Consider the following 21,074-nt stretch of genomic DNA (forward strand, 5'->3'; position numbering starts at 1 on the left):
CTGGACATGTATAGAGAGTGAGAAATACTCATTTGTTGTTTGAAGACACTGAAATTTTGGAGTTGTTACCCCAGTATAATCGAGCTTATCCTGACTGATACGCAGCTCTCAGCCTTTTCAAACTTACTGAGGCTTACTTTAAATCCCAATTCATTATTTATTTATTTATTTATTTACATGGGCTGGCACGGGGAATTATTTTTTTACATGGGCTGGAACCTGGGTCTCCGGCATGGCAGGCGAGAACTTTGCCTGCTGAGCCAATGTGGCCTGCCCAAGCCCCAGTTCATTTTAAATTTAAATGAATGTTTTTTTGTATTATTGACAATTGAATTGAGGTTTTAACATATGTGTATTAATCCAAAACGTGATACTTTTGGATTATTCTCTGACAATTGAATTGAGGGTTCTATATATGCATATTAATCCAAACGTGATACTTGGATTGATCAAAATTTCCATATCTATATTAGTATGTTATCTCTTTTTTCCATCAATTACTGGAAAAGGTAAGTTAAATTATCCCATAGTGATAATGAGTTAGTCAGTTTCTACTTATACCAATTTTCACTTTATATATTTTGATATATTATGTGGTTATGTGCCTGTAATTTAGAGTGATTATATCTTTCTGTAGTGGTTCTCTATTTCTAGTAGTTCTTTTTGTCTTGAAATCTATTTTTCTGATGACATAGTCCTATCAATGCTTTTTTTTTCTTTTAGCCACTTCTTTTTTTTATTAATTAAAAAAATTAACAAAACATTTAGAAATCATTCCATTCTACATGTACAATCAGTAATTCTTAATATCATCACATAGTTGCGTATTCATCATTTCTTAGTACATTTGCATCGATTTAGAAAAAGAAATAAAAAGACAACAGAATAAGAATTAAAACGATAATAGAGAGAAAAAAAAAACCTATACCTCACATGCAGTTTCATTCAATGTTTTAACATAATTGCATTACAATTAGGTAGTATTGTGCTGTCCATTTCTGAGTTTTTATATCCAGTCCTGTTGCACAGTCTGTATCCCTTCAGCTCCAATTACCCCTTCTCTTTTTTTTTTTTTTAATTAACGGAAAAAAAGAAATTAGCCCAACATTTAGAAATCATACCATTCTACATATGCAATCAGTAATTCTTAACATCATCACATAGATGCATGATCATCGTTTCTTAGTACATTTGCATCGGTTTAGAAGAACTAGCAACACAACCGAAAAAGATATAGAATGTTAATATAGAGAAAAAAATAAAAGTAATAATAGTAAAAACAAAACAAAACAAAACAAAAACCTATAGCTCAGATGCAGCTTCATTCAGTGTTTTAACATGATTACTTTACAATTAGGTATTATTGTGCTGTCCATTTTTGAGTTTTTGTATCTAGTCCTGTTGCACAGTCTGTATCCCTTCAGCTCCAATTGCCCATTGTCTTACCCTGTTTCTACCTCCTGCTGGACTCTGTTACCAATGACATATTCCAAATTTATTCTCGAATGTCCGTTCACATCAGTGGGACCATACAGTATTTGTCCTTTAGTTTTTGGCTAGACTCACTCAGCATAATGCTTTTACCCACTTCTAACTTGCAAATTTTCTGGTCCTTTCTTTTATATGATCCTATAAACTGCCTACGTTTGGATTTTGTTTTTTATCCTATCTGACAGTGTCTCTTTTTAACTGGAGAGTTTAGTCAGCTTGTATTTATTGTATCAATTTTTAAATTTATTTTACCACCTTAATTTGATTTTCTGTTTGTCCTGATGTTTTTCCCAACGTTATTGAGATATATTCACTTATCACACAAACAATCCAAAGTATACAATCACTAGCTCACAGTATTATTATATAGTTGTGCATACGTCATCCCCATGATCAATTTTACAACATTTTCATTACTCCAAAACAAATATAAGAATGAGAAATAAAACCCAAATCCTCCCATACTCTTTATCCCCTCTATACTTGACCCATCATAGTATTGGTGTAGTAAATTTGTTACTGTTGATGAAAGAATATTAAAATATTACTGTGAACTAGAGTCCATAGTTTGCAAGAGTTATTATTTTCCCGTATACTTCTCTTATTTTTTTACATTTGTAGTAATTTATACAAAAACTAGTTCACATTTATAGTGTTAATCAGTGACATGCATTACTTTAAACAGCCACTTTCAGTGAAATTCACCTACATATGACACTATTATTTATAATCCCAATAATGAGCTACCATCACCTCTATCCATTCCCAAACATTTAAGTTCAACCTTTTTAACAATTCTGTACATATTGGGTAACTGCTCCCCCTTCTCTGGGTTCTGTCTATCTCCACGTACCCTATATTTTATACTTTAAGAATCTGACTCTACATATTCTAGTTAGTTCATATCAGTGAAATCATATAATAGCTGCCCTTTTATGTCTGGCCTATTTCACTCAGCATTGTGTCCTCAAGGCTCATCCGTGTTGTCACATGCTTCAGGACTGCATTTCTTTTTATTGCTATGTAATATTCCATCATATGTATATGCCACATTTTGTTTATCCATTCTTCTGTTGATTAACTCTTAGATTGTTTCCATCTTTTGACAATTGTGAATAATGCTGCTGTGGACATCAGTGTGCAAATGTCTGTTTATGTCCCTACTTCCAGATCTTCTGGGTATATACTAAGTAGTGGAAATGCTGGGTCTAGGGCAATTCAATATTTAATTTTCCAAGGAATTGCCATACTGTCTTCCACAGTGGCTGTCCTATTTCACATTCCTGTCAGCAGTGAAGGAGTTTTCTAGTCTCTCCAACATCTGTAGTTTCCTGTTTGTTTAATGCCATTCATTTTTATAGGTGTGAGATAATATCTCATTGTGGTTTTGATTTGCTTTTCCCTAATAACTAATAAAGATGAACATCTTTTCATGTGATTTTTTACCCATCTGTATTTCCTCTTTGGAAAAATGTCTATTCATATTTTTTGCCCATTTTATATTGGATTTTTTGTCCTTTTATTGTTGATTTATAGGGTTGCTGTGTATATACTGGATATCAACCCTAATCAGCTATATGGTTACCAAATATTCTCTCCCATTGAGTTGGCTGCCTTTCACCTTTTTTACAAAAGCCTTTGAAGCACAGAAGTGTTCAACCTTGAGAAGTCCCCATTTATTTAATTTTTCTTTCTCTGCTTATGCTTCAGGTTAAGGTCTAAGAAGCTACCTCCTATCACTACGTCTTGAAGATGTTTTCCTATATTTTGTTCTAAGAGTTTTATGGTGCTGGCTCTTATATTTATGTCTTTATCCATTTTGAGTTGATTTTCGTATAGGATGTGGGGCAGGGGCCCTTTATCATTCCTTTGGATATGGCTATCCAGTTTCCCCAGCCCCATTTATTGATGAGACTATTCTGTCCCATTCAATGGATTTGGGGGCCTTGTCAAAAATTAGCTGTACATAGATTTGAGGGTCTATTTCTGAACTCTCAATTCAGTTCTATTGATCTATATGTCTATATTTGTGCCAATACCAGGCTGTTTTTTCTTTTTATAGAGATGTTTTATATATTCACATATCTTATAATCATCCAAAGTGAGCGTATAATCAGTGGTTCATGGTATCATCATATAGCTATGCATTCATCATCACAATCTATTTTTTTTTTTTTTTATTGCATGAGCAGGCTCTGGGAATCAAACCCGGGTCTCTGGCTCGGCAGGCAAGAATTCTTGCCTCTGAGCCACCACTGCACTGCCCTACCCAAAAAAACTTTTAAAAAAAATGAAAGTAAAGAAGAGCCTTCAAAACATCCCGTAACCCTTGTCCCCCATTGTTTTTTTGCCTTTATTTTCTTACTCCTCTGTCCATACACTGGATAAAGGGAATGTTAGTCACAGGGTTTTTTCACAATCACATGGACACACCTTAAAAGCTCTATGGTTGTTCAATCATCTTTAAAAATCTAGGCTATTGGATTATAGTTCAACAGTTCCAGGTATTTCCCTCTAGCAATACACCAAAAACTGAAAAAGGATATCTATATATTGCATAAGAATAACCTCCAGCATGACCTCTCAACTCTGTTTGAAATCTCTCAGCCACGGAAACTTTATTTTGTCTCATTTCTCTCTTCCTCCTTTTGGTCAAGAAGTCTTTCTCACACTCACATTTCCAGGGCCTGCTCTTCCCTGGAAGTCATGACACAGGTTGGAAGGGAGGTTTACACCCCTGGGAGTCATATCCCACATAGCAAGGAGGGCAGTGGGTTCACCTGCAGAGTTGGCTTAGAGAGAGGCCACTTCTGAGCAACTAAAGAGGCATAATCATAAATAGGCTTAGTTTCTTTGTGGTAATAACTTTCATAAGGGCAAGCCCTGAGATCAAGGGCCTAGCCCATTAGATTGGCAGTCCTCAGGGTTTGTGAGAATATCAGGTCTTACCCAGGTGAAGAAGTTTAATATTTCTACCTTTTCCCTAGTTCCTGAAGGGAACTTTGCAAATACTTTTTAACTTTCTGCCCAGATTACTCTGAAATGTATCGGGGCATTACACCAACCTGTATCAACCAACAAGATCTCACTTTCTATTCAAGGTTTCATGTAATTATGGGGTTCAGATAAGGTGACCATAAACTTAGTGTGCTACCAAAAATATAAATTTTGCACCAAATAAACATCCTTTCCTTTGGTCTCAAACAAAAGTTGAAGTTTTAATACAGTCAATATTATTTTACCCTTTAGTCTGATTAACCTTGAATCCTACCAGATCAGCTTCATTCATATGTCTAATTTAAGCCTGATCACTTTTTCAGTGTTTATAATAGTTGCTGTATGGGGTGATGCTAACTTTCCCAGCTGCGGAGCTCTAGCTCTGAATCTCGGGTATCACACAAATACCCAAAGTTCCATGGTAAGGTCAGGTTATACACAAAGAGCTCGGAGTCTCAGAATTTATGAATAACAGTTACCATTCTGGAATAGATATGAGTGCTATAAGGGCTTACAATCTGAGAACCTCTATAATAGGCCCTCACCTGGTAACCTATGCTCTCGACATCAGTTCTCCTGATTTCCACATTACAGTTAGTCTGCATTAGTGAGGCATTACAGCATTTGTCTTTTCATTTCTGGCTTAATTCACTCAATTTACTGTCTTCATGCTTATTCACCTAGTTGCTTGCCTCAAGACTTCATTCCTTCTTGCAGCCACTCAGTAGTCCATTGTGTGTTTACACCACAGTTCCCCCTTCCATTCTTCAGTTGATGCACCCTTAGGCCAAGTCCATCCATTGCAAATTGCAAACACCAGTGTGCAGATGTCCATTAGTGTCCTGCTCATAGTTCCTTTGAGTATACACCTAACTACAGGGTTGCAGGATCTTATGGCAGCCCCACCCCCAGCCTCCTGTGGAGCTACCACACTGCCCTCCACAGGGGAAGCATCTCTCAGCTTCCCTGCCAACAGCGAACAGGTACACCTCTCTGTTCACATTTTCTCCAGCACTTGTATCTCTCTTCTTGTTTTTAAGTAGTTGTATTCACACATCATACAATCCAACTGTTCTGGTTTGCTAACACTGTTGAAATGAAATATGCCAGAAATGGATTGGCTTTAACAAAGGGGATTAATTAAGTTACAGGTTTGCAGTGCTAAGGCCATAAAAATGTCCAAGTTTAAGGCATCAATAAGGGGATACCTTCTCGGAGGATGCTTAAGGCAGCGTCCGGGTCCCTCTGTCACATGGGAAGACACATGGCGTTGTCTGCTGGTCCTCCTGGGCAGGTTTCAAATGGCTCTCTCAGCTCCCGTGGGTCCTTCTGGCTTCTGCTGGGGGTCTTTCCTTCGGCATCTCCAAAATGTCCGTGCCTACGCATCTGCTCTCTAGGTCGTCTCTGAGCTCTTTGTCTCTTCCTTGAGCTCTTTTAAGGACTCCAGTAAACTAATTAAGACCCACCTTTAATGGTGGGGTCACACCTCCATCTAATCAAAAGGTCTTACCCAAACAATAGGCCTGTCTCCACAAGATTGAAGCTTCTTGATGACTGGTTCAATCTTTTAACTAGTGGTTGGTTCGTTGAGGTCATCTATTCTTAAGTCAATGTTGACTGCTCACGCTTTTCTAGGAAGTTGTCCATTTTGGCTGCATTGTCTAGTTTTTTAGCATCTAATTTTCATAGTATCCTTTCATTATTTCCTTTATTTCTGTGGGGCCAGTAGTTATGTCCTCTCTCCCATTTCTGGCTTTGTTTGTATCCCTCTTTCTCTCTCTCTCTCTCTCTCTCTCGCCCTCATCAATCTAGCTAAGGGTCCATCAATTTTACTGATTTTTCTCAAAAACCCAACTTCTTGTTTTGTTGATTCTGTCTATTGTTTTCATGTTCTCAATTTCATTTCTTTCTGCTTTAAGCTTTGTTATTTCTTTCTTCTGTTTGCTTTGGGATTAGTTTGCTGTTTGTTCTCTGGTTCTTCCAAGTGAGCTATTAATTCCTCGATTTTTGCTGGATCTTCTTTTTTAATTATTTGTTTTTAATTGATATATATTATATATCCACATACCAAATAATCCAAAGTGTACAACCAGTGGTTCACAATATCATCATATAGCTTAGCATTTATCATCACAATCACCTTTTTCTTTTTTGTGAAAAGTAACATACATACAAAAAAGCAATAAATTTGAAAGCACACCACAACAATTAGTTGTAGAACAGATTTCAGAGTTTGGTATGGGTTACAATTCCACAGTTTAAGGTTTTTGCTTCTACCATCTTTAAGATACTGGAGATTAAAAGAAATATCAAATGTAATGATTCAGCAATCATACTCATTTTGTTAAACCCTACATCCCCTTTGATCTTTCTCCCACTCTTTAGGAGTATTTAGGCTATGTCCAGTCTAACTTTTTCATGTTGGAAGGGGCCGTCAATAATATGGGGTAGAGGATGGAACTAGCTGATGTTCTGGAGAGGCTGGACCCTCTAGGTTTCAGGATTTATCTCTTCAAGGACCCATCTGGAGGTTGTAGTTTTCTGGAAAGTTACTCTAGTGCATGGAATCTTTGTAAAATCTTTGTAATGCCCTAGACGTTCTTTAGGATTGGCTGGAATGGTTTTGGTTGGGATTTGGCAAGTTATGATAGATGGCAATGTCTAACTGAAGCTTGCGTAAGAGTGACCTCCAGTGTAGCGTCTTGACTCTATTTGAACTCTCTCAGCCATTGACACCTTATTTGTTATGCTTCTTTCCCCCCGTTTGGTCAGGATGTAATTGTTGATCCCACGGTGGTGCCTGGGCCAGGCTCATCCTGGGATTCATCTCCCATGTCACCAAGGAGACTTTCTCCCCTGGATGTCATGTCCCATGAAGCGGGGAGGGCAATGATTTCACTTGCAGAGTTGGGCTTAGAGAGAGAGAGGCCACATCTGAGCAACAAAAGTTCCTCTGAAACTTCCTCTGAAAGTAACTCCTAGGCATACTTATAGGTAGACTAAGCTTCTCTGCTACATATATAAGCTTTGCAAGCACAAGCCTCAAGATCAAGGGCTTGGCCTGTTGATTTGGGTGTCCCTAATGTTTGAGACAGTATCAGGGGTTTCCCCAGTGGTAAAGCTTAGTAGTTCCATATTTTTTCTTCATCCCGCAAAAGACTTTGCCAATACTTTTTATTATCTGCTTAATATACTGTGGGATGTATCCAAGCATTGCATTAAACTATACAGGATTAACAGCCCTCATTCTTCTGGGCTCCCTGTGTTTGGATTGTTTAAATGATCAATCAACACAGGTTGAGTTAGATTATGTACTACAGAAAATTTAGGTTCTGGACAAAATAAACTTTCTTCCTTTGGTCTCAAAGAGTAGCTGAGGTTCTAAACCGTAGACCATGTCTTCCTTACCCCTGTATTCTGAATTACCTTAATCCTGACCTGATCAGTTTTGTTCTTATCTCTAAACACAGTTTATACATATATAAAACAGCTTCTCAAAATCCAGAAATAACAACTACCACTGTAGACTAAATGTGACTGCTAAAGGAGCTTACAATCTAGGTAGGCCCCTGTTTTCTTGTAAGTCTTTTCTAAATGAGACAGTACAATATTTGCTCTTTTGTTTCTGGCTTATTTTGCCTCACCAAATGTCCCACAGGTTCATTCACAATGTTGTATGCCTCATAACTTTGTTCCTTTTTGTAGCAGCTCAGTATTCAATCATGTGTATACACCATTGTTCGCCATTTACTTCTCCATCAGTGCATCCCTCAGCCACCTCCATTCAGTGGGCAACAAGCGTAATGTCCAAAGTCAACACTCTCAATTTTTAGATAATTTCATTGTTCCCAAGAGAAAGGTAACCAATAAACACACCCTCACCAAATACAAAATCCAAATATTCCCCTAACTCTTGTCGCTCCCCCCATTATTTACCCCTGGTGTTGTTGTGGTACTGTTGATGTTTTCCTGTTAAACAGAGCCCACAGCTTGCACAGCAGTTCTCCCCCATGCCCCGAACTTAAACACTCTTTGTACAAGATTCATACCTTTGCAGTAGTTCATGCAAGGGCTTAGCTATATTTGTAGTGTTAATCCGAGGGACACATGAGTCTATACAACCCCTTTCAATCATATTCACCTTCAATATGGTAATGTTACTTATAGACCCACTAGTGAACCACCTTTACTTCTCTTTATTCTCTTACATTTAAGTTCAACCTCATTAGCTAACCGTTCACCCACCTCTAGCTTCCGTGTATCTCTAGGTCACCCATATTCTGTATTATGAACCTCTGATTTTACCATTACCATGGTCATAAAAGTGGAATCATACAGTATCTATCCTTTTGTGTTGGCTTATTTCACTCAGCATTATGTGCTCAAGAATAATCCACCTTGCCATGTGCTTTAGGACGTCATTTTGTCTTACTGCTGCATAATATTCTATTGTATGTATATACCACATTTTGTTAGTCTACTCATCTGTTGATGGGTACATGGGTTGTTTCCATCTTTTGGTGAATGTGAATAATGTGCTATAAACTTCGGTGTACAAATGTCTGTTTGTGTCACTGCTTTCAGCTCTTCTGGATATATACAGAGTAGTGCTATTACCAGGTCATAGGGCAACCCAATATTTAGTTTTCTAAGGAACCGCCAAACTGTCTTCCAAAGTGGCTGTACCATTGTACATTCCCACCAGCAGTGTGTAAGTGTCCCAATTTCTCCACATCCTCTCCAACATTTGTAGTTTCCTGTTTAATAGCAGCCATTCTTATAGGTGTGAGATGGTATCTCGTAAACTTGATCTGCTTTTCCCTTACAGCTAATGAAAATGTCACTCTTCTTTTTTAATATAGGCCTTTAGGGTAATAATTTTCCCTCTCAGCACTGCCTCTACTGCATCCCATAAGTTTTGATATGTTGCGTTTTCATTTTCTTTTTCCTGGATCTATTTACTGCTTTCACCTGTAATCTTCCTTGACCCACTGGCTACTTAAGAGTGTGTTGTTTAGTTGCCATATATTTGTGAATTTTTCTGACCTTCCACCTGTTATTTATTTCCACCTTCATTCATTGTGTGGTCCAAGGTAGAGTTTTGGATAATTTCCATCTTTTTAAATTTATTGAGACTTGAGACTTGCTTTGTGACCCAGCATATGGTCTATCCTGGGGAATGATCCATGAGCATTTGAGAAAAATGTGTATCCTGCTGTTGTAAGGTGTAATATTCTGTAAATCTCAGTTAAGTCTAGTTCATTTATCATGCTATTTAAAATCTCTGTTTCCTTACTGATCCTCTGTCTCAGTGTTCTATCCATTGATGAAAGTGGTATATCGAAGTCTCCAACTGTTATTGTAGGGGTGTCTCCTTCTCCCTTCAGTGTTGTCAGTGTGTGCCTCATATATTTTGGAGCACTCTGGTTTGGGGCATAAGTGTTTATGAATGTTATGTCTCCTTAATGAACTGTTCATTTTATTAATGTATAGTGTCCTTCTTTGTCTCTTTTAAATGTTACATATGAAGTCTCATTGGTCGGATATTAGTATATCTGCCCCCTCTCTTTTCCTGATTGTTGTTTGTGTAAAATATCTTTTTCCAAGAATGTATATTTTTTATGTTCTGGACACAAGTCCTGTGTATTGTACTTATTTTAAATATTTTCTCCCTATCTGGAGCTTGACTTGAATTTTCTTAATAATGTTTTTGAAAGAATCTAATTAATCAACATTTTCAGTTGTGGTTTGTACTTTTTTGTGTCTTGTCAAAGAAATCTTTGTGCCCATTCCATGTTAACAAAGTTATTCTCCTATGTTTATAATTTTAGCTTTTAGGTTTAGTCTATAACTCATCTAGAATTAATTTTCTGCATATGGTATAAGTTAGAGGTTGTCCCCACTGAATTACTGTAGTGTTCTTATTGACAATCAGTTGATCTTTAAGTGTTGGTTTCTCTATGGACTCTTTACTCTAATTCATTGATATCTTTTGTTTATTCTTATGCCAATACCACATTGTTCTGACTACCTTAGCTATATGGTAAGTCTTGGAATCAGGTAATGTCAGTTCTCTAACTTTGCTTCCTTTTTCCTCAAGATTGTCTTATCTATTCTTGATCCTTTACATATCTATATAAATCTTAGTATCATCATGATAGTATCTACCAGGAAAGCCTTCCAGGATTTTGATTGAGATTGCATTTAATATATAGAACAATTTGAGAATTGACATCTTTTTTTTATTAATTAAAAAAAATTAACAAACAAAACATTTAGAAATCATTCCATTCTACATATATAATCAGTAATTCTTAATATCATCTCATAGTTGCATATTCATCATTTCTTAGCACATTTGCATCGATTTAGAAAAAGAAAGAAAAAGAAAACAGAAAAAGAAATAAAATGATAATAGAGAAAAAAAAACTATATGTACCATACCCCCAACCCCTCGCTTTCATTTACTACTATTTCAAACTGAATTTATTTTAACATTTGTTCCCCCTATTATTTATTTTTATTCCATATGTTCTACTCTTCTGTTGATAGAGTAGCTAAAAGGAGCATCAGACATAAGGTTTTCACATTCACAGAGTCTCATTGTGAAAGCTATATCATTGTTCAATCATCATCAAGAAAAATGGCTACTGGAACACAGCTCTACATTTTCAGGCAGTTCCCTCCAGCCTCCAGTTCCCTCCAGCCTCTCCACTACATCTTGAACAACAAGGTGATATCTACTTAATGCGTAAGAATAACCTCCAGGATAACCTCTCGACTCTGTTTGGAATCTCTCAGCCATTGACACTTTGTCTCATTTTACATTGACACTTTGTATCATCTTACATTGACACTTTGTCTCATTTTACGAGAATTGACATCTTAATAATATTGCATTTCACTGACAATAGAATGGTATATTTCTCTATTTAGATCTTTAATTTCTCTGCAATATTTTGTAGTTTCAGTGTACAGGTCTTACATATCTCTCATTTAATTTCTTTTTTGTGTTTTCATGCTATTGTAAATGGTATTTTTAAAATTTCATTTTAAAATTGTTCATTTCTATTAAATAGAGGTATAATACTTTTGGCTTGGATAATACTCTTTACTTTTTTTTTTTTTCTTTTTTGCATGGGCAGGCACCTGGAATCAAACCCAGGTCTCCAGCATGCAGCATGGCAGACGAGAACTCTGCCACTGCGCCACCATCGCCTGCCCACTCTATTTTCTTTTTAAAAAGCTATCACTTGTGCTTATTTTATATATCTGATCATTCTAGTATCTTGAGCCTTTCTGTGTTTGATTTTGCTAGTGGTGCCTTTTAGCCTTGGGTGCTTTATGATGTTTATTTTGCGTTCATGTTAAATGGAACTTTCTCTGTGGGAATTCTTTGAGGTATGGTTTGGAAGTGGATTTCTCCAGAAAGGCTTTTTAATTGCTTCTCCTGGGGGCCTACGAGCACTGCCAACCTATAATTACTTTTAAATAAATTCTCAAATTCACTGCAAAAGAAAAAGTATTGTTGTTGTATAAATTCAGGCCACAAATTTGTGTAATGGTTAGCTTTTGATTATAAAATCTTAGCACCAAGGTTAAAACATGCCAGCTTGCTTGCTTTCTTCCTCAACATGACTTTGTCCCTCCTTTCCATCTGAATCTCCATGCCTCTGAGTCTTTCTTCTCCCCCTGTTGCAGTTTGAATTTTGGTTACCTATTAATGTGCTAAAGGTGGTTCTGTGCCAACCCTCTGGATTACCTTTTAAAAAAAAAACACTTACTTCTATCTTTTCTATGCCTACCCTTGGGCAGAGCCTTCCCAAAAGTCAGAGAATAACCCCTTTGGAACCCAAAACAAGATGTGATATCCTTGCAGGGTCTCCCAGGTCAGCTTTGCCAACCTCCTTGAACTTGGTCTAGGAACTAGAAGTATGAAAAAGATATGGCCTTGTCCTCATGGCATGCAGTGTTTGGAAGGAAAGCAGTAATGACTAATACTTGTGCCCTTGCCTTGCACTGGCCCCACCTTGGTGCTCTCTCTCACACATGATGTCGTTCAGTCCTGGGAATGACCTTGCAGGGCAGACCCTCTCATTGGTGTTTTGTGGATGGGGAAACTTGTATTCAGAGGGCTGCAGGGAGCAGGGGTGGTACGGGGATCTGGGCTCACCAGGAGCCTCGCTTTCCCAGAGGCAGTTGGGTAACCTGCCGTGGCCTTGCTTTCTCCTAGAGACTGTGCAGACCAGTGTACTGCAGGTACCAGTTCCTTGACACTCCGGTTCATGAGACTGAGGGCCAGGCCCACGGAAACCACATCTACTTCCAAGACATTAATGTCATCCTCCTTGGGGCGATGCACCCCAGTGACCTGAGGGAGTATCTGGAGGGGCCTCCCATGGTGGTGGAAGTTCACGACCGTGACCGCAAGTCAGAGGAGTATTCCCGGAAGCCCACCCTGTTTGGGGAGGACCCTCTGGATTCATGCATCAACCTCCAGGCCCTCATCTCTCCCAGACAGACAGACAACAACCCCTTTGAAACCCAAAGCAAGATGTGGGATCCTTATGGGGTGGCCCAGGTCAGCTTTGCTGACCTCCTTCTCGGCCACACATACTTGAACCTGTCTGCCCCCATCCACAGCTGCAGGCCCAACCCCACAGCCCACGGTCGGGACACCAGGAGCAGGAAGGCCGTGGGGTTTCAGGTCTCGACGGACAGTGTCCACCATGGCCCCATGCCCACTGGCAACTACCTGGAGGCCAACTCTGTCCTCAAGCTGCGAGTGGATATCGCTGTGCCCCTCAGGGCTGGGGCCGAAGCCCCCTGTCGAGACCTGGTAGGAAACCAGTTTGGCCGTATCATTTTCGTGTTTGACTCGGACAAGACCTTCCTCCTGCACAGCCTGCTGAAGGGAGTCGCCACGATCAATGCCAGGGCCCTCAAGCTGGACGGCTACCCTCTCAGGAACGTCCAGCAGATCTTGTCGGCCTTCAAGATGAGGGTGAAGGTCCAGGAGCAGCAGGACCTGGATGTGCTCACCGGCTTCCATCTGCTGGATGGGAAGATCCACCTCTTCATCCTGGAGGGCTTGGCCGATCAAGGTGTGAGGCAGCTGTGGGAGAGCCACCAAAGCCAGTAAGTGGCTCTTTTTGCATGGCGGGTGAAAGAGATGGAGCCTGGCTGGATGGCGCGTGAGTGTAGAGATCTTGCAAAGCCAAGCCCAGGTTCAGGGTCCTTGAAGGGAGAGGGAGATGTTAATTCCATTCCTCTTGGGGTATGTTATAAAGCTCAGTAACTGGACTTGGTAACAGGAAGAAATGATTGAGTTTGGCTGAAGTAAAGGATTTAGGGGTGTATAGAAGAGAGGGGGTGGTTCAGGAAAATGGGTCCTGCCTTCAGACATTTAAAAGCCACCGCAGCTGATGGGGAGCAGAATGCTCTGTATGTCTCTAAGGTGGACACCACGAGGAAATACTTTTCAACTTAGCCCAAGGAAGATATGGCTAAGAGGGGCTCCCTAGGCTGGAGGACGTTACCCTTCTCTGGAGGCCTTTGTGAACGTCTGGATGGGGCCACACAGAGAGGCCCTTGTACAAGCAATTTGAGTGTCTACTTCTGGGTTGGAGCAGGTGGCCGCCAAGAGCCCTTCCATTCTTTGGAATTCTCTTTTCCTTTCCATAATTTGGGTAAGTAGGGTTGCCCTGCTTTAGTCTGAAGGGCCCCTGTCTGTCCTCAGGGTTCAGATGCCCCATTACTTATAAACTGTGAAGCCCAGGGAGACCAAAAGTCCAGTCTGTCTGCCAGACAGGGGACTGCAGCCCTGTGTCTTGGTGAAAATAACCTTATGTACAGTTATATACACAAGAGAACTAAAAATATATGTCTCCCCAAAAGTTTGTACATAAAGTTCAAGAAGATTACATAAATAGAATCATAAAGAATATGACCTTTTATGATTGCTTTTTGTCCCCCCACTCAGCATGATGTCTTGGAGATCTATCCAAGGTATACGTATTAATAGTTTATTCCTCTTATTGCTGAGTAGTACTCTATGGTATGGATGTGCCACAGTTTAACCACTCACCTACTGAGAGGCATTTTGGTTGGTTCCAGTTTCTGACTATTACAAACAAAGTTTCTATGAACAGCCATTTACAGCTTTTTGTGTGAGCAGAAGTTACCATTTCCCTGGGATAAATGGCCATAGGGTGTATGTACATTTAGTGTGGTAGACATAATTCTACGATGCCCTCCAAGATTCCTAGATCCTGAGCTACATATACCTTCTCCTACTCATTCAATCAAGCAATAACCTAGGTACTGCTTTGAAGGGGCTTTCAAGATCTAATTAAGAGCCCAAATCAACTGATAGGAAGGTGGGCCTGACCTAATTAGGAGATCCCTTTAAAAGCAAAATGTTTTCACTGGTTAGTCTAGACATTAGAGACAGAGGAGTTCAGAGATTCAAAGAACAAGGATTCAATACACCACCACTGTCCTGAAAATTGAGGGGGATCATGTGTCAAGGACTACAGGTCTCCTCTAGGAGCTGAGAGTGGCCCCTGGCTAACAGCCAGCAAATAAATGGGGACCTGAGTACTACAATCCCAAGGAATTGAATTCTGCAAGCTACAATAATGAGCTTGGAAGTGGATGTTCCCAAGAGCATCCAGAGGTGAACTCACTCTGAGTCACAACTTGATTTCAGTCTACTACGAGTAGAGGGCCCAGTCACACCATACTGGACTTTTGTCCTGTGGGCTATATAACTAATGCTCTATATAACTAATGCTGCTAAATTAGTTATATAGAAATAGAAAATAACTTTTTTTTTTTTGCTATACTCACAATTACTTTTAGTATTTTAAGAAACCACCAAACTATTTTCTAGAGTAGCCATGCATTTTACATTCCCTTCAGCAACCTATAAGACATCGTTTCTTTACACCATTGCCAGCATTTGGTATTTTCACTATTTTTTATTTTAGCTGTTCCATAAGGTGTGTAGTTGTTCTTCATTTGCATTGTGTTCTTAATTTGCATTTCCCTAATGGCTAGTGATGTTGAACATATTTTTATGTGTTTATTTACCATCTGTATATCCTCTTTGGTAAAATGTCCCCTCATGACCTTTGCCTGTTTTCTGGGATTACATGTTGTTTTAACGTTGAATTTTGAGAATTCTCTATAGGCCTTAGTTTCTTGGCTGCTGAAATGAATACACATGTGTTGGCTTAAACAATGGAAATCTATTGACTCATGGTTTTGAGGCTAGCTGAAGTCCAAAAGCAAGGCATCAGAAAGGCCAAGTTTTCTCCTTGAAGACTGGCATTCTGGAGCTGGTTGCCAATGATCCTTAGTCCTTGGCTTTTCACATGGCAGTGCACATAGTGACCCCTCCTGGCTGCTCTCTCCATCTGACATTCACTCTGCCTATGAAGGACTCTAGTAATCCAGATTAAAGGTTAGCCTGATTCAGTGGGACCACACCTTAACTGAAATAACATCTTGAGAAGATCTTATTTGCAATGGGTTTGCATCTACCAGAATGCAGAACAAGACAAAGAACATGCCCAAGCTAGGGTACACACAGTTCAACCCAATGTGGTATGTATAAAAGAGACCTTTATCAAATACGCGATGTCTTAGTTTTCAAAGGCTACTGTAGACAACAGGAATTTATTATCTCAAGGCTTTGGAGGTAGAAGTCCAAAATCAAGGTCTGAACAGGCCATGCTTCCTCCTAGAGTCTGCAGTGTCCCGGTTCTGGCTTGCTCCAGTCCTTGGGGTTCTTTGGTCACATGGAAGTTTGCCTCATTCTCTAGTTTCTTACTTCTGGCTTTTGCTGACTGATTGCATCCTAATTTCCCCTGCATTTAAGGACTTCAGCCACATGAACTAGGGCCCACCCAGATTCAATTTGGCCACATCCAAATAGGATCTTTGAAAATCTTATTCACAAATAAGTCCACACCTTAACTAATTATAGCATCTTCAAAGATTCTTTTAACAAATGGGTTCACATCCTCTGGGCTTGATGTTAGGACTTGAATATGTATTTTGTGGAGGGCATGATTCAGTCTTCAGTATGTGTTTTGCAAATGTTTTCTCCCAGTCTGTAGCATCCAATTTATCAGTTTTTTTCCTTTTTTCTTGCTTCTGGTATCATGTCTAAGAACTCTTCCCAAAGCAGTTCCTTAGGACTTTCTTCTGTGTTTTCTTCTGAAAGTTTTATGGCTTTAGAGTAATTTAAATCTATCATCCATTTTGAGTTGATTTTTGTATAAAGTGTGAGGTTTGGATTGAGGGATTTGTTTTGTTTTTATTTGTCTATGGATATCCAATTGCTCCATCACCATTTGTTGAATCCTATCCTTTCTTTCTATGGAATTGTTTTTGCACCTTTGTTAAAAATTCAGTTGGCCAAAACTGTGCAGGTCTATTTCTGGGTTCTGTAGTCTGTTCCACTGATCTCTGTGTCTATCTCTTTACCAATACCATTCAATCTTGATTAATGCAACTACATAATTAATCATAATCAGGTATAGTGATTCCTTCCACTGTCCTTTTTTTTTTTTTTTCAAAATTGTATTAACTATTCTAGTTCCTTTGCCTGTTGAGCTGTCTATATCCCCCCAAATTTCTTGCTGGAATACTTAAAGGAATTGTGTTAAGCCTTGGGGTAGATAGAATTATGCCCCTCACAAAGACATGTTCAAGCCCTAACCCCTGATCCTGTGAGTGTAAACTCATTTGTAAATAGGGTCTTTGAAGATCCTATTACAATGAGGCCAAACTAAATCAGAATGAGTCTTATTCTTGTATGTCCAAAGTCCTTCTAAGCAAAGGAAATTTGGACACAGAAGTACAAGTGACAGGAAGAGACAGAAGGAGATCCCTATGTGACAGAGGCAGAGGCTGAGTTATAGGTTACAAATAAGCCACCACCAGAATGCTACAGACTTTGGGAGAATGCATGGCCAAGAGGCATGTTGATTTCAGACTTCAACCCTCCAAACTGTGAGCCAATAAATTCCTGTTGTTTAAGCCAACCAGTCTGTGATATTTTGTTATAGCAGCCCTGGCAAACTAAGACAAACCTGTATATCATTTTGGGATGAACTGACATCTTTGCTGTGTTTGAGTTTTGCAATCCATGAACATGGTATGTCCCTTGTTTTATTTAGATCTTCTTTGATTTCTTTAATCAGTAATTTGTATTTTTCAACATATAAATCCTATACATGTTTTGTTAGATTTTTTCTAAATATTTTTGAGTTATCAATGGTATTGTATTTTTAATTTCAGTTTCCATGTGCTCATTGCTAATATACAGAAATACGACAGCTATTTGTATATTGATCTTCTATCCTGCAACCTTGCTAAACTGACATATTGGTTCTAGGAGGTTTTGTTTTATTTAGTTTTGTAGATTTCTTGGGATTTTCTACAAATACCATTATGTCAACTGAAAATGGGGATAATTTTATTTCTTTCTTTCTAACATACAAGCCTTATTTTCTTTTTCTTTACTGTTAGCTAGGAATTCCAGTACTGTTTGGTTTAATGGTGGTGAGAGCAGATATTCTTGCCTTGTTTCTGATCTTTTTGGGAAGGTATTCAGTCTTTCCCCGTTAAGTATGTTAGCTGTAAGGTTTTTTGTAGATGTCCTTTATTAAGTTGAGGAAATTCCACTCAATTCCTAATTTGCTGAGAGTTTCCTAAATTGCTGATTCTCATGAGTCACAAAATCAATTTCATTTGCATTAAAAACCTAATTAAAAATTTTTCATTTTGAAACACTCACAATAAGTTAAAAAAAAATAGTACATTTCCATTCACCCATTACCCTGCTTTCCCCAATATCATCATTTTACATAACAGTAATGCATTAGCAAAACCAGCAAACTGACTGGCAAAGTATGATTAATGAGATTATAATTATTTGATTTGACTCTGATTTTGGCAGAAAAACCTATTTTTGAAAATTTTAGGAGACAGATTGATGACCTCAGGATAGAGAAAGATTTCTTGAGCAAGACAAAAATACAAAGAATAAGGGAAAAGAATGACACATTTGACTACATAAAAATTAAATAACTTCCATTCATTGCAAAACACCATAAAAATTGTGAAAAAGACAAGCCACAAACTGAGAAAGAAAATTTAGTATGCATAGAACTGACAAAAATCTAGTATCCTAAGTGTATTTAAAAGTTTTCAAATCAATAAGAAGACTATGAAAAAAAAAAACCAAACCTGCTAGAAGAGTGAGCAAAGGACTTGCAGAGGTAATTCACAAAGAGGAAAACTTCCATGGCCCAAAACACAGATTCCTGCGCAAGGTATGAACGTTAAGTGCAGACTTTTCCAGGTTCAGCGAGGTGTAGAGGGATAAACGTGCCAAACACAGAGTGTGTTAAAAACTCTGCCCGGTTGGTATTGTCAGAGTGCAAAGTGTGAGTGTCAGGGAGGGGTGGTGAGGGGGGCAGCGAGGGGTGGGGGTGAAACGTAAGCCAACCTCCCTTTCAAAGGCAACCAGGGTATAAAAGATTTTGTCTACCAGATAGCCTTTATTTCTAAAGTGTTCCTTCTGTTTGTTTGTAAACAAAAAGTTTCTCTGTACCTGCTAAAGCTGAACTAAGTGGCATAAACACAAAGTGTTTGGAGAATCAGCTGGTTTAAGGCTTTCCACGTGGCCTTCTCTCGCAGGATTCCCAAATCGGAACACAAGAACTGCAAGGTTCTCTACAACTCCCAGCTCCTGTTCCGCCGCCGCCTCTACGCAGACCTGGAGACCATCCTGTACCATGTGCACCTTTTCAAGCCCCTGTCATGCCTCATGAAGCATGCCAGGCTCTACGTCCGGAACACGGTGCCGCGGGATGCTTTCCAGGCCCTGATCAGGTGGGGCCTCCCCGCAGCCACGCTAGGGCTCAAGGGCGGGCCACCTGCTCAGGCCTGGCCCACCTTGCAGCATCTGCAAAGGGCGCCCTTGGAGGTGCAGTATTTATTAATTATCCTTTATGCCCAAAGAAGCTGAACCAGGCATGTGGGAGTACAGTTCAGAGTGACTCCAAAGCCCTGTGATTTTTCTACTCTCCCACATGATTTCTCAAGATAGTTTCAGAAACATCCTAGGTGAAAGAAGGACCACCTAATCAAACCCAGGTCATATGACTCTACCATGTCCCAGCACAATCTGAAGAGTAGGCAAGTGCTTAGCCTCATGGGATGGGAACCAGCAGGTGAGCCAGGCCAGGGCAGCTTTTTCTGTCTGCTTCTACCCCAGATCCTGCCCTGAGGAATCGCTCCCCAATCCTCAGAAGGCCATTCTCCAAAGACTCTGGATCTTTCCATCCTTGCATGCCATTGCCTATGCCATTTCTTCTGCTCAAATGCCAGGCCTTTCTTTGTCCCCCTGGTGTCTCCAGTCCTCAGGCACGCACTCTGCTTGTCCTTGTCTGCTAAATGCTGTACTCACTGAACCTCCACTTACTAGAGAGCAGCTGAGAGACAGCCAAACCCGACCCCCTCTCTCAGGAAGCCAAGGCTGAGAAGGGAGACAGACACAGAAAGGAAGTGCAGTCGGGTACACTGGGACCTATGGCCAGTCCGTGACAGGCTCCACAGGGCCAGAAAAGAGGGAGAGTGCTGGTCCTTCCAGCAGGTCAGGAAAGCCTCAGCCTGGAGCAGCAGTGAACACAGCAAACTGTTATTTTTTAAGCCAGCGACAGACCTGGCCAGGAATCTGCACATAGCTAGTGCTTGTTGAATGCATTAATGCAGGAGAAGGAGCAAAAACAGGAAAAATGAAGAGTAGGGCTCGGACAGGCCTAAGAAGCTTTGTCTTTCGCCCCCACCCTCAGCTCTGTCTTGCAGATTGGGTCATCTCCATTAGCAGGCGAAATTCCAAGTCAGAAGGTTGGTGTTGGGGAGGCAGGCGCAGGAGCATTTGGATGTCAAGATGGTCAGTAGAGGGAGGCTGGACTCTGCCCTGGTGGCGATGGGCAGGAGCCAGGAATTTTGTTAGGGAAAGGAAAGAAGACTACTAGTTGTTAATTGCTTACTGCATATCCTGGACAGCTACATAACATTATGGGTTTATCCCTACCTGAAAAAATGAGGGAACAGAAGCTCAGAAAGACAAAGTGTGGTCCAAGACCACTCAGCTAGGAAGAGGTGAAGTCCAGCCGCCTCACGGCCAGACTGTGGAAGTGGTTGGGGTACTGAACTAGCACGTAACAGTGCTTAAAGGTGCTTTTCCAGAGAACATGAGTTAGTCAAAATACCCCACTGCACGCTTAGGGCATTTGAGAGGGCAGTGAGGGAGTAGGGATGTCTGACGTTTGAGCAGAAGAGATGGCACAAATGTGTAAGTGTGGTCCCGCGGGTGGGGGTGGGGACCGAGGGCGGACTTGACTGTTGAGTCCTTGAGCTGTAAGAGATGGGGCTGTGTGTGATTTGTCTCCCTTCTTGCTCAGGGAGGTGCTGAGGTCTACACTGGCCTGCCAGCTTGGGGGGCTGTTCCCCGAGGGGATACAGGCTGGTGAGAGGCATGAGGACAAGGCCACCATAGTAGA

At 40.0% G+C, this 21,074-nt stretch overlaps 1 protein-coding gene across 10 annotated transcripts in view; it reads left to right on the plus strand.

Moving 5' to 3' along the window:
• CFAP92 (cilia and flagella associated protein 92 (putative)) overlaps positions 1-21,074 on the plus strand; it is a 226,504-nt gene that overhangs the window by 109,048 nt on the left and 96,382 nt on the right. For 8 of the 10 annotated variants that reach the window (XM_077116383.1, XM_077116381.1, XM_077116384.1 and 5 more), the window contains 2 exons: positions 12,722-13,626; positions 19,204-19,398. The exons of 1 other annotated variant lie outside the window; for it this stretch is intronic. In XM_077116383.1, coding sequence (XP_076972498.1) covers positions 12,722-13,626; positions 19,204-19,398 — 1,100 coding nt within the window. Of the gene's footprint in view, positions 1-12,721; positions 13,627-19,203; positions 19,399-21,074 lie in introns of those variants that run through there. One more of the 10 variants, XM_077116391.1, reaches the window with a different exon arrangement.

Source organism: Tamandua tetradactyla, chromosome 9 (genome assembly GCF_023851605.1).
Source record: "Tamandua tetradactyla isolate mTamTet1 chromosome 9, mTamTet1.pri, whole genome shotgun sequence".
Lineage (NCBI taxonomy): Eukaryota > Metazoa > Chordata > Mammalia > Pilosa > Myrmecophagidae > Tamandua > Tamandua tetradactyla.